At 57.2% G+C, this 9,732-nt stretch overlaps 2 protein-coding genes across 5 annotated transcripts in view; one reads left to right on the top strand and one right to left on the bottom strand.

The window, feature by feature from the left end:
- Positions 1-228: 228 nt before the first annotated feature.
- On the bottom strand, positions 229-4,750 carry UCK1 (uridine-cytidine kinase 1). Of its 2 annotated transcripts, none has more exons than XM_055400154.2 (7): positions 4,573-4,743; positions 4,049-4,208; positions 3,100-3,196; positions 2,794-2,936; positions 2,608-2,702; positions 989-1,037; positions 229-558 (listed from the first exon to the last, which is right to left on the bottom strand). In XM_055400154.2, exons 1-7 carry the CDS (start codon positions 4,678-4,680, stop codon positions 377-379), a joined length of 834 nt encoding a protein of 277 aa, XP_055256129.2. In that variant the 5' UTR covers positions 4,681-4,743; the 3' UTR covers positions 229-376. The 2 variants fall into 2 exon arrangements, 1 of the variants encoding a protein (XP_055256129.2); XR_016038516.1 differs by having other exon boundaries at positions 469-558; positions 2,492-2,702; positions 4,573-4,750.
- Positions 4,166-9,732, top strand: part of PRRT1B (proline rich transmembrane protein 1B) — a 38,482-nt gene continuing 32,915 nt past the window's right edge. Inside the window, exon 1 of one of the 3 annotated variants that reach the window (XM_055400150.2) lies at positions 4,166-4,279. In XM_055400150.2, the coding sequence (XP_055256125.2) occupies positions 4,186-4,279 (94 nt within the window). In that variant the 5' untranslated portion in view covers positions 4,166-4,185. Of the gene's footprint in view, positions 4,280-4,748; positions 7,877-9,732 lie in introns of those variants that run through there. The other 2 variants (XM_055400153.2, XM_055400151.2) reach the window with 2 other exon arrangements.

Here is a 9,732-nt window from a genome sequence, read left to right as displayed (position 1 = left end):
GTATAACAAGTAAAACGGAAGAGGGTTGTCTCTTCAAACTTGCGTTCCAGTTACACGAGTGAACCAGGTCACACTAGTCTCTCTTGCCGGGGGTTCACCGTCAAAATCACGGCGACCAGGCTGTTCTCCCAAACACGGGCCTCGTGTACCACACGTTCTGTGGCCTTTCACAGCAGCGAAGAGCCCTTCCAGCCCCCATGATGTGAGGAAGCGGGAGAGGAGGTCAAGGCCGCCGGCAGAGAACCTGTCACACCATCTGGATGACTTGTCCAGGTCTCCCGAGTTAGCCGGGACCCAGACAGCACCCCGTGCACAGCCGCATGTTTCGGGGCAGGCGGGCCTCTCTGGGCCCGCCGAGTGCTGAGCAGCCTGCTCCTCAGTGGGGCCTGCTGCTGGACTCCAGGTGCGAGCGCTTGCCCGAGGCCAGCACCGCGGGGTGCTCCCCTGGCTCCGGGAACGTCCTCTTGTGGCTGCGCCCGTTGGCCCCCGCGTGGTGCCACTTGCAGATGTCGCCGTTGAGGATGTCCTGGATGTGCTGCACGATGAGGTTGATGGCCACTGTGGGGACACGTGGGCGGGGTCAGCTGCCCAGCCGCCACTGCCACCACCCACGAGGCGCACGCTGCCCTCCGCCTGCCACCCAGCCTCAGCAGGCAGACCAGTGCCCGCTGGGGCTGGGCACGGTAAAACCGACCTGGCATGGTGGCGCGGGTTTCTGTTAACTAACCCTGGGTTTAGTAATACCTCCTGCCAACAAGGGTCTCCCTGTCAAGCAGTCCTCCGTGTATTTTTTTTTTCTCGCCATCTTTACTGAAACTTAACGGACATCATACGCTGCGTCCCCTTAAGGTGTGAAACGTGTTGCGTGTTCTCAGTGTGCTGTAAACCTGTGCCACACACGTACACGGATGGGCCTCACCCCCGGGGGCGTCTCAGCAACCTGCCGCATGGCCCTAGGGGGTGGGGGCGGCACAGGCCTGCTCCTTACCCATGTTGTCGACCCCTCGAGGGATGATCACGTCCGCGTACTTCTTTGTCTGCAAGGCAAGAAAAGGAGGGTCTTGCGAGATGCCTTCGGCGTGCCTGGCCTAGATGCGGGGCGCATGCGCGGGCCGCCATGAAGGGGGAGGAGGCGCGGGCAGGGGCTCAGGTGAGAGGCCGCGAGCCCGGAAACCAGGGAAGCCGAGCCGAAGCAGCGGGAAGGAATGGCACACGTCTCCGTGATCACCGCTGTCGGGGCCAGTGCTCTGCGCTGACCGCCTGGCGCTCCGGGCCGGCTGAAGTGGGGTGCCCTCCCAGCGCACACAGAGGGGTGAACCCTGCGAGAGCAGGGCTGCGCCCCATGCAGGTAAGTCACGGGACATGCTCCCCTTCCTGCCTCGGCCTTCCTCTGCTCCCACGCAGAGTAGTCCACTCCTGTCGGGCACCTATGGTGCTGCCGAGGAGGCACCCCCCAAGTGCTGCTGCGCGGGGCGGAGGGAGGCCCACAGGCCGCTGAGCGCCGCTGGTGTGTGGGCCTGGGCCAAGGAGCTCTGTCCCAGAGATGAGCCGTGCGGCAGGAGGAACAGGGGCGGACTGGGCCCCGGGGCAGCCGTGTCTGCAGGCAGAGGAGACCCAGGGCTGAACTACCACGGGGCTGGGCCACTCTCCTGGGCTGTGGGGGCAGGCGGGGGGTGGGGGGTGGGGGGTGTGGGACCAGCCCAAGGCTGAGAAGGGTCCTAGCAACGGGGACGTGGGGACAGGGGCGGCTCAGGCACCTCACCGTGGCTCCCCGTGAAGGGGAGGGGCAGGGAGGGACTTGCCTAGCACGCTTCTGCCTCCATCCAGGGGCACCTGGTCACACGTGGCATCCAGAGTTTAACGGTAAATGACCTACTTTTCAAAAGTGCCTTTCTGGGGATAAGAGACTGCGGAACAGTCAATTTCCTAATCATTTTCTAGAAACTCCAAGACCATGAATGTAAAATAAAATGTTTTCATGAACTAGCAAGGACAGAACTCCTTTATCCCATTTATCTAAAGCGGGAATCCTGCTTCTAATGCCCCTGTGCCTCACATTTCCCTTTAGGAAACAACATCGTGAAATTTCCCTTTGAATCTCTCCATCACCCTATCCAGTGAGAGGCGAGATGGAGGAAAAGACAGATGGCTGCACACAGTGAATCCTCCTCTCCACGCCAGCTGGACCTTCCTCCACCCCCGAGAAACACACAGTGTGAAGGAAGTTTTTAAGCACCTACTGTGCGCCAGTCAGCACTTTGGCAGCCAACAGACAGAGATCCCTGCCCCTGTTCAGAAGGGCTGGGGGGCAGGAGAAGCACAGTCTGGGCAGTGGACGAGCCGTGCCCTGGATAGATGCAGACAAGAGCCAGGGAGGAGGTGACGCGGGTGCCCGGGGTGAAGCCTGGCGCGGGGAGGAGGGGTGTGATGGACAGAGGACCCATTCCCAGCTGAGAACCGCTCCCTGGGACCGTGGGCACGAGAGGCTAACTTCTCCACGTATACAGCAGACTGCGTCCATCCACGACTCGGCTCTCACAGAACGGGCACCGGGGGGCCTTCTGACAAGGGGGGAAAGGAGGTCCCTGGGCAAGCGGAAGGCGGTACCGGCAGGCAGAACTCCTCGAAGGCTGGCTTGACGAAGGTGGTGTACTGTGTCAGGATCTGCTCCAGGTCCCGGCCCCGTTGCACGTCCCGGAGAACTACAGCAATAGGAGAGAGCAGGGGCCTGCAGACGCCGGGCGGGCCTGGGACCGGGTTGGCCAGGGGCAGAGGGGCCCACGTCCTCCTTACCTCTCCGAGACAGCCTGACGTCGGAGTCAGTGTCCACGAAGAGGCGCAGGTGGAACATGTCCCGGATCTCCTGGCTGTAGAAGACCAGGATGCCCTCGAACAGGACCACGTCTGCGGGGTAGACCACCGTGGTCTCTGCGAGCCTGCGGGGCGGGCCAGGGGAGAAGCCTGCTGTCAGCATCAGACCCTGGGCACGGATGAGGGGGGCTGTCCCGGGAACCAGTGGGGCACAGTTCCAGTGCGGGGAGGGGTGTCCTCACTAGCTCCCCGCACACAGCCCTCTCCTCCCCAGAACCACCCGCTTACCTTGAGTGAGTCACAAAATCATAGGTGGGGACCTCAACCGTTTTGCCCTCCACGATGTTTTTCAGAGTCCTGTGCATCAAATCGTTATCAAAAGCATCTGCAGGGGTGGAACAGAAGGCAGGACAAGTCGTCGTGCTGAGAACTCAGTCTGCCCTGGGGTCTGCTGGGTGCGGGTGCTGCCAAAGACCCTAAGAAACATCTGGCCCGGAGGAGCCCCTACAGCTTCCATCTGCAGGGCCCTCTGCAAACCACAGGCTGGACCTGTCCTCGCTGCCCCGGGGCAATGACACTGCCTGGGCCGCTGTCCCACCCACAAGTCTGAATCACACACGGATCTCCCGATCAGCCAGTTCCGGGAGGTAGGTGAGCTAGGCGTCTTGCTTCTAGTTCTGGAAAATAACACAGACTAACGCTCCTCGGACCTTCTTCCCATGTGTCCCTTGGAAAGGAATGAAGATGGGAGCCGGCCACTGGGCGGAATTGTCTACTAGCAGCAGGGAGGGGCAGCATGGCTATCCCCCTCACCCACTCCCTCTCCACCTGTTCCTCTGGCCCCTGAGCAGACCAGGAAAGGGAGCTTAAAGCCTCTGGTTCTCATTCACCCACTGCTGGCCTCTTGAGGACTCTGCCCCTGTGGAAATGGTCTGCATAGCAGGCCCCTGATAGCAAGAAGGAGTTTAGGTTTCTCCACGACCACAACTGTGGCAGAGAAGTGGGCCTGAAGGCCCTTCTGAGCTGCAGACTCCCTGACGGGCTCCAACCGATGGAGCCTGGAGCTCCTACAGGGCCCAGAGCGCACAGGAGAAACCCAGGGCTTAACCCCCGATCCGCTCCACAGAGGTTTTGCCAGGGACCACCCGGGCCTCTTCCCCATCCATGGGCAACTCTGGACCCAATCTCCGTGGTCTGCCCTCCTCCCCGACTCCCTCTCCACCTTCAGGGCCTCTACCTGGGTGGTCGAAGTTGTACTGTCCCTTCAAGGCCTTGGCCTTCTGCTCCGCGGTCAGGACCTTATAGAACCTGTCTTGGCTCAAGATGACCAGCTTGCGCTGCCGGTGATCCACTTCATTCTGTCCCAGCAGCTCCATGATCTTCTCGCACACAGTGGACTGGGAAACACAAACAGGAGCCCCGCCTGGAGACGCCCACCCCGGCGCATCGGCTCCCGAGCGGCCGGCAGGTCAGCGGCTGCGCCTGGCGGGGTGGGCACTGGGGTGCACCAGCGGACCCGGACACCGGAGGCCGGAAGCTTGCGGGGGAGCCCCGGGGTCCAGCGACCCGCTCCCCGCCTGGCCCGCCACGGCCGCAGCCCTTCCGCTCCCGGCCCTGTCCACGCCCGGGAGGTGGGTGGGGGGCACCTCGCGGCAGCTAGAGGCGGGGGTCTCCCTCTGGACTGAGGCCCGACAGGCCGCGCGGAGTCCCGGGGGCGCCCAGGGCTACTCGCAGGCCCCGCTGCGCCGCCCAGCCCCTTACTTTGCCGCTTGCGGTGCCGCCGCTCACGCCAATCAAGAAGGGCCGCTGGTGAGGGCGGTCCGCCTCGGGCCCAGAGCCCTCGCAGTCGCCGCCTCCAGCCGAAGCCATCTCCGGCGTCGCTTGACCGCATCTGGCTCCCGGCTCCCGCCGCCGCCGCCGCCGCCGCGCAAAGGTCGGAGACGCCCCCCGCCTGGGCTCCACTTCCGGGAGGCACACCGCGCGGCAGGGGGCGGGACGGCGGGCGCGCGAGGCACGGCGGGAGTTGTAGTCCTTGTTGGTGGCTGAGGGCGCCGCGCATGCGTGGGCCTGGCCTGGGCCCTCCCGCCGGGCCTAGGAGCCCGGCGAGGCCCCGGGACCCATTACGGCGACGCCGGGCTGTTTTTTCACTATTTGCTGCAAAAACCAAAAGCCAATCGGTTTCGCAACTGGCTGCAGTAGCCTCCAGTTGTCGAGAAAGTTCCTTCTGCCCGCACCTCCGCGTTGCCTGGGGTGATGGTGGAGGGCGTTTGAATGATACCCCAGGACCGGAAGGTCGGGGTGGGGTGCTTGGGCATAGAGGCGGGTCGGACTCCTGAACCCCGTGACCCGGTTCGAAGCTAGAACAGATTTTGCAGCCTCGTGTGCGGTCACCCAAGAGCGCGCCGTCACCTCTGCACCGGGTCCTGGTGCTCAGCCCTTGCCTCCACCACGCGGGTCCAGCCCTCTTGCCTGGGCACAGGCTTAGCCCTGCCCCTGTTGGCCCTCCAAGCCAGCCCAGCCTCCACGTTATCCCTCCCTCCCTGAGTTTCTTAACGCGACCCTGAGCCTTCAGTGGTCCCCCAGTGCCTCTGGCTGGCAAGTTCTTGGCCTCAACCTGCCCGTACACGGTGGGCAGAAGTCGTGGGATGACTTTTTGACTGAGCCCTAGACGAGCTGTGAAGAAGGGACCCTGTCTGCTGGATTCCACCTGTGCCCCTGGTCCGGGAAGGCAGATAACCGATCCACTCCTGTTGTACAGTGTCTTCAAGGCATCAAGTCTCTCTGCAAGCCTAGCTCCTGCTGCACTATGAGTCCTTCATGAATATTTGATGAAACTGAAATATGATGCGGGAGAGACTAACGTGGAGATGTCAGGCGAAGTCACGGTTTATGTCAATTATCTTATGTTCGGAAGCATTAACCCATTTCAGCAAGGGTTACAGGACGTTTCTGCTGGGGGCGGGGCGGAGGGGGGATGATGAGGGGTTGCAGCGGGGTGGTTCGGCCTCCTGAGTCCTGAGAAGGAGGACAGAGGGAAGTGGATGAAAGGTGGCTGAATCAGCATGAGAAAGCCCCCCCCGACCCCCAGCTGAGAGGGGCTTACAGGGAAGCTCAAAGTAGGGCATTCACACGTTCACGGAGGGCATGACAATGTTGGGGACCAAGCCCCAGGACGAAAGTTAACAGTGACTGACCACCATGTTTCCTTCCTCCCCAACTGTTAGAGGGGATGTTGTGATTTTGTGAAATTAACGTATGTGAGTGAAGACAGGGCACCTGATGGCGGACAGAGGTTCAACAACAGAAATGGAAATAGAGAAATTTATTACTCACAGCTCCTGGAGGAGATACACCGCATGCCTGGAGGGGTCACGCAGGAGGTCTAGGCAGAGTGCAGAGAAGCAGAGAGAGGCAGGCCCTGGGGTATAGTCCTTTATCAGGATCCCTGGGTGGAGTGCTTTGGAGTTCTCAGACTAGGACCGGATTGGTTAATTCAAGCCAAAAGAGTAGGGTTTTGCTCAGCCCTTGGGATGTCTTTCATCAAGAGGTTTTTAGTTCCCTTCACTTTCTGCCATAAGGGTGGTGTCATCTGCATATCTGAGGTTATTGATATTTCTCCCGACAATCTTGATTCCAGCTTGTGCTTCTTCCAGCCCAGCGTTCCTCATGATGTACTCTGCATATAAGTTAAATAAGCAGGGTGACAATATACAACCTTGACGTACTCCTTTTCCTATTTGGAACCAGTCTGTTGTTCCATGACCAGTTCTAACTGTTGCTTCCTGACCTGCATACAGGTTTCTCAAGAGGCAGCTCAGGTGGTCTGGTATTCCCATCTCTTTCAGAATTTTCCACAGTTTATTGTGATCCACATAGTCAAAGGCTTTGGCATAGTCAATGAAGCAGAAATAAAATGTTTTTCTGGAACTCTCTTGCTTTTTCCATGATCCAGCGGGTGTTGGCAATTTGATCTCTGGTTCCTCTGCCTTTTCTAAAACCAGCTTGAACATCTGGAAGTTCATGGTTCACGTATTGCTGAAGCTTGGCTTGGAGAATTTTGAGCATTATTTTACTAGCGTGTGAGATGAGTGCAATTGTGCGGTAGTTTGAGCATTCTTTGGCATTGCCTTTCTTTGGGATTGGAATGAAGACTGACCTTTTCCAGTCCTGTGGCCACTGCTGAGTTTTCCAGATTTGCTGGCATATTGAGTGCAGCACTTTCACAGCATCATCTTTCAGGATTTGAAATAGCTCACCTGGAATTCCATCACCTCCACTAGCTTTGTTCATAGTGATGCTTTCTAAGGCCCACTTGACTTCACATTCCAGAATGTCTGGCACTATGTGAGTGATCACACCATCGTGATTATCTTGGTTGTGAAGCTCTTTTTTGTACAGTTCTTCTGTGTATTCTTGCCACCTCTTCTTAATTCTTGCCACCTTTCACTTAATGAAAGTGAAAGAGGAGAGTGAAAAAGTTGGCTTGAAGCTCAACATTCAGAAAACTGAGATCATGGCATCTGGTTCCATCACTTCATGGGAAATAGATGGAGAAACAGTGGAAACAGTGTCGGACTTTATATTTTTGGGCTCCAAAATCACTGCGGATGGTGATTGCAGCCATGAAATTAAAAGACGCTTACTCCTTGGAAAGAAAGTTATGACCAACCTAGACAGCATATTAAAAAGCAGAGACATTACTTTGCCAACAAAGGTCCGTCTAGTCAAGGCTATGGTTTTTCCAGGGGTCATGTATGGATGTGAGAGTTGGACTGTGAAGAAAGCTGAGCGCCAAAGAATTGATGCTTTTGAACTGTGGTGTTGGCGAAGACTCTTGAGAGTCCCTTGGACTGCAAGGATATCCAACCAGTCCATCCTAAAGGAGATCAGTCCTGGGTGTTCATTGGAAGGACTGATGCTAAAGCTGAAACTCCAATACTTTGGCCACCTCATGCGAAGAGTTGACCCACTGGAAAAGACTCTGATGCTGGGAGGGATTGGGGGCAGGAGGAGAAGGGGACGACAGAGAATGAAATGGCTGGATGGCATCCCCGACTCGATGGAGGTGAGTTTGAGTGAACTCCGGGAGTTGGTGATGGACAGGGAGGCCTGGTGTGCTGTGATTCATGGGGTCGCGGAGAGTCGGACACGACTGAGCGACTGAACTGAACTGAACTGGTGGATGTCTTATCTCCAGGGCACTTAAGGCAAAGAGGCACTAGAAGGCAGGGGAGACTCTTGATCACAAGAGCATGTGTTTGCTGGCGAATAGGCTGCTATCTAGGGTGTGCGGGTGTGTGAAGGGGCTCGAGTCAGTTTGAGGTCTCTGCAGGCAGTTGGCCAAACACAGTGGATACCAGGCAGCAGAACGATGGAGTATGTTAGTGAAACTCTCAACAGGGAAATCCCACGGTGAGGCTGCCTTGCTCAAGGCACACAGAGGGCCTGGCATAGGCCCGGCTCTGAAGAGGTCCTGTTCTGCCTTCGTCTCTGCATTTGCCTGTTTGGGATCTGTCCCTCACAGGCCCACTTATATTAACTATATTTTTGTATGTGCATGTGTGCTCAGTGTGGTCCAACTCTTTGCGACCCCGTGGACTGTAGCCCACCAGGCTTCCCTGTCTGTGGAATTTTCCAGGCAAGAATACTGAAGTGGGTTGCCATTTCTTCCTGCAGGAGATCTTCCCCACCCAGGGATCGAACCCATGTCTCCTGCATTGGCAGGCGGATTCTTTACTGCTAGTGCCACCTGGGAAGCCTATTTGTGTCTGTGTATATTTATATATATTTAATATTGACACTTTTTTGGGGAGGGCGGCGTGCTGCACAGGTTGTAGGCTCTTAGTTCTCTGACCAGGGATTGAACCCTGGCCCTTGGCTGTGAAAGCTCAGAGTCCTAACCATTGGCCTGCCAGGGTATTTCCTCTATTTTTTGTATTCTTCTAAGAAAATTATTATATTTTGGCCACACTGGGATCCTAGTTCCCCAACCAGGGATCAAAGCTGCAGCCCCTGTGTGGGCTGCTCAGAGTTGGAAGCACTGGAAGCCCCTTCTTCTTTTTTTAACACTTATTTGGCTGTGCCAGTGTTAGTTGTGGCACTCAGGATCTTTGATCTTTGTTGTGGCACCTGGGATCTAGTTCCCTGACCAGGGATCGAACCTGGGCCCCTTGCATTGAGAACTCGAGAGTCTTAGCCACTGGACCACCAGGAAGTCCTTATTTTTGGTATTCTTGTTTCTCCTAGCCACTGGTGAGGGACAACAAAGGGAGCCCATCTTTCACAAGCAAACCAGCCCACCTCCAACCAGCTCTCATCTAACCCCACATGCTCCCACCAAGCCCCAGGCCCACACTCCCCCCCAGACCTCCCACCCCGCCCTCTGCCTGGCTGACTCTTCCCAGCATGCCCTGGTCTTCTCCCACAGCTGGACCAGGCCAGCTCCTCAGTGTTCTCCGTGGAAAGCATGGACCACAACTGCAACTATGGAGCAGGTTCTTCAGTCACCTGCTTGACGTTTGTCTTTCGAGCTGAGCCCTGAGCCCGGTGAGGGCAGGGCTGTGGCTGCTTGTTTGGCTGACTTTGCCGTGTGCAGGCAGCATCTGTCATTGCTGAATGAGTAGTGAGGTTGAGATTCAGCCTTGGTTTTCTCAGAACCAGGTGAGGCAGAACTCTGGGATTCTTGCCCCCATATTCACCATTGCCCCACCGGGTCAAGTTCACAGGAACACAGGAAACCTAGCTTTCCAATGTGGCCCTCCTCCCCCATCCCCTTAGCCAGCCCCACCGCCTGCAAAAATTGTCGGTTCATCCCCCTCAGATCTTTAAGCTTTTGTTGAACACAAGTTGATGCGCAGCACTTGGGTTGACCAGGTGCCTGACGTTTTAAGAGTATTGCTAGTTTCCCAGTCCTAGGTGTAA

This window comes from Moschus berezovskii, chromosome 11, assembly GCF_049115385.1.
Source record: "Moschus berezovskii isolate FMDL1 chromosome 11, NW_MosBer_1.0, whole genome shotgun sequence".
Taxonomy (NCBI): Eukaryota; Metazoa; Chordata; class Mammalia; order Artiodactyla; family Moschidae; genus Moschus; species Moschus berezovskii.
This window is presented reverse-complemented; position numbering and strand designations above follow the sequence as displayed.

What these genes read in the sequence shown, in the direction of transcription:
- UCK1 (XM_055400154.2), bottom strand. Translation starts at nt 4,680, where the DNA reads ATGGCTTCGGCTGGAGGCGGCGACTGCGAGGGCTCTGGGCCCGAGGCG. An exon ending in GCGGCACCGCAAGCGGCAAA is followed by an intron (nt 4,209 to 4,572) that starts GTAAGGGGCTGG and finishes TGTGTTTCCCAG; the next exon opens with TCCACTGTGTGCGAGAAGAT. An exon ending in TCGAGGAGTTCTGCCTGCCG is followed by an intron (nt 1,038 to 2,607) that starts GTACCGCCTTCC and finishes CTTGCCTTGCAG; the next exon opens with ACAAAGAAGTACGCGGACGT.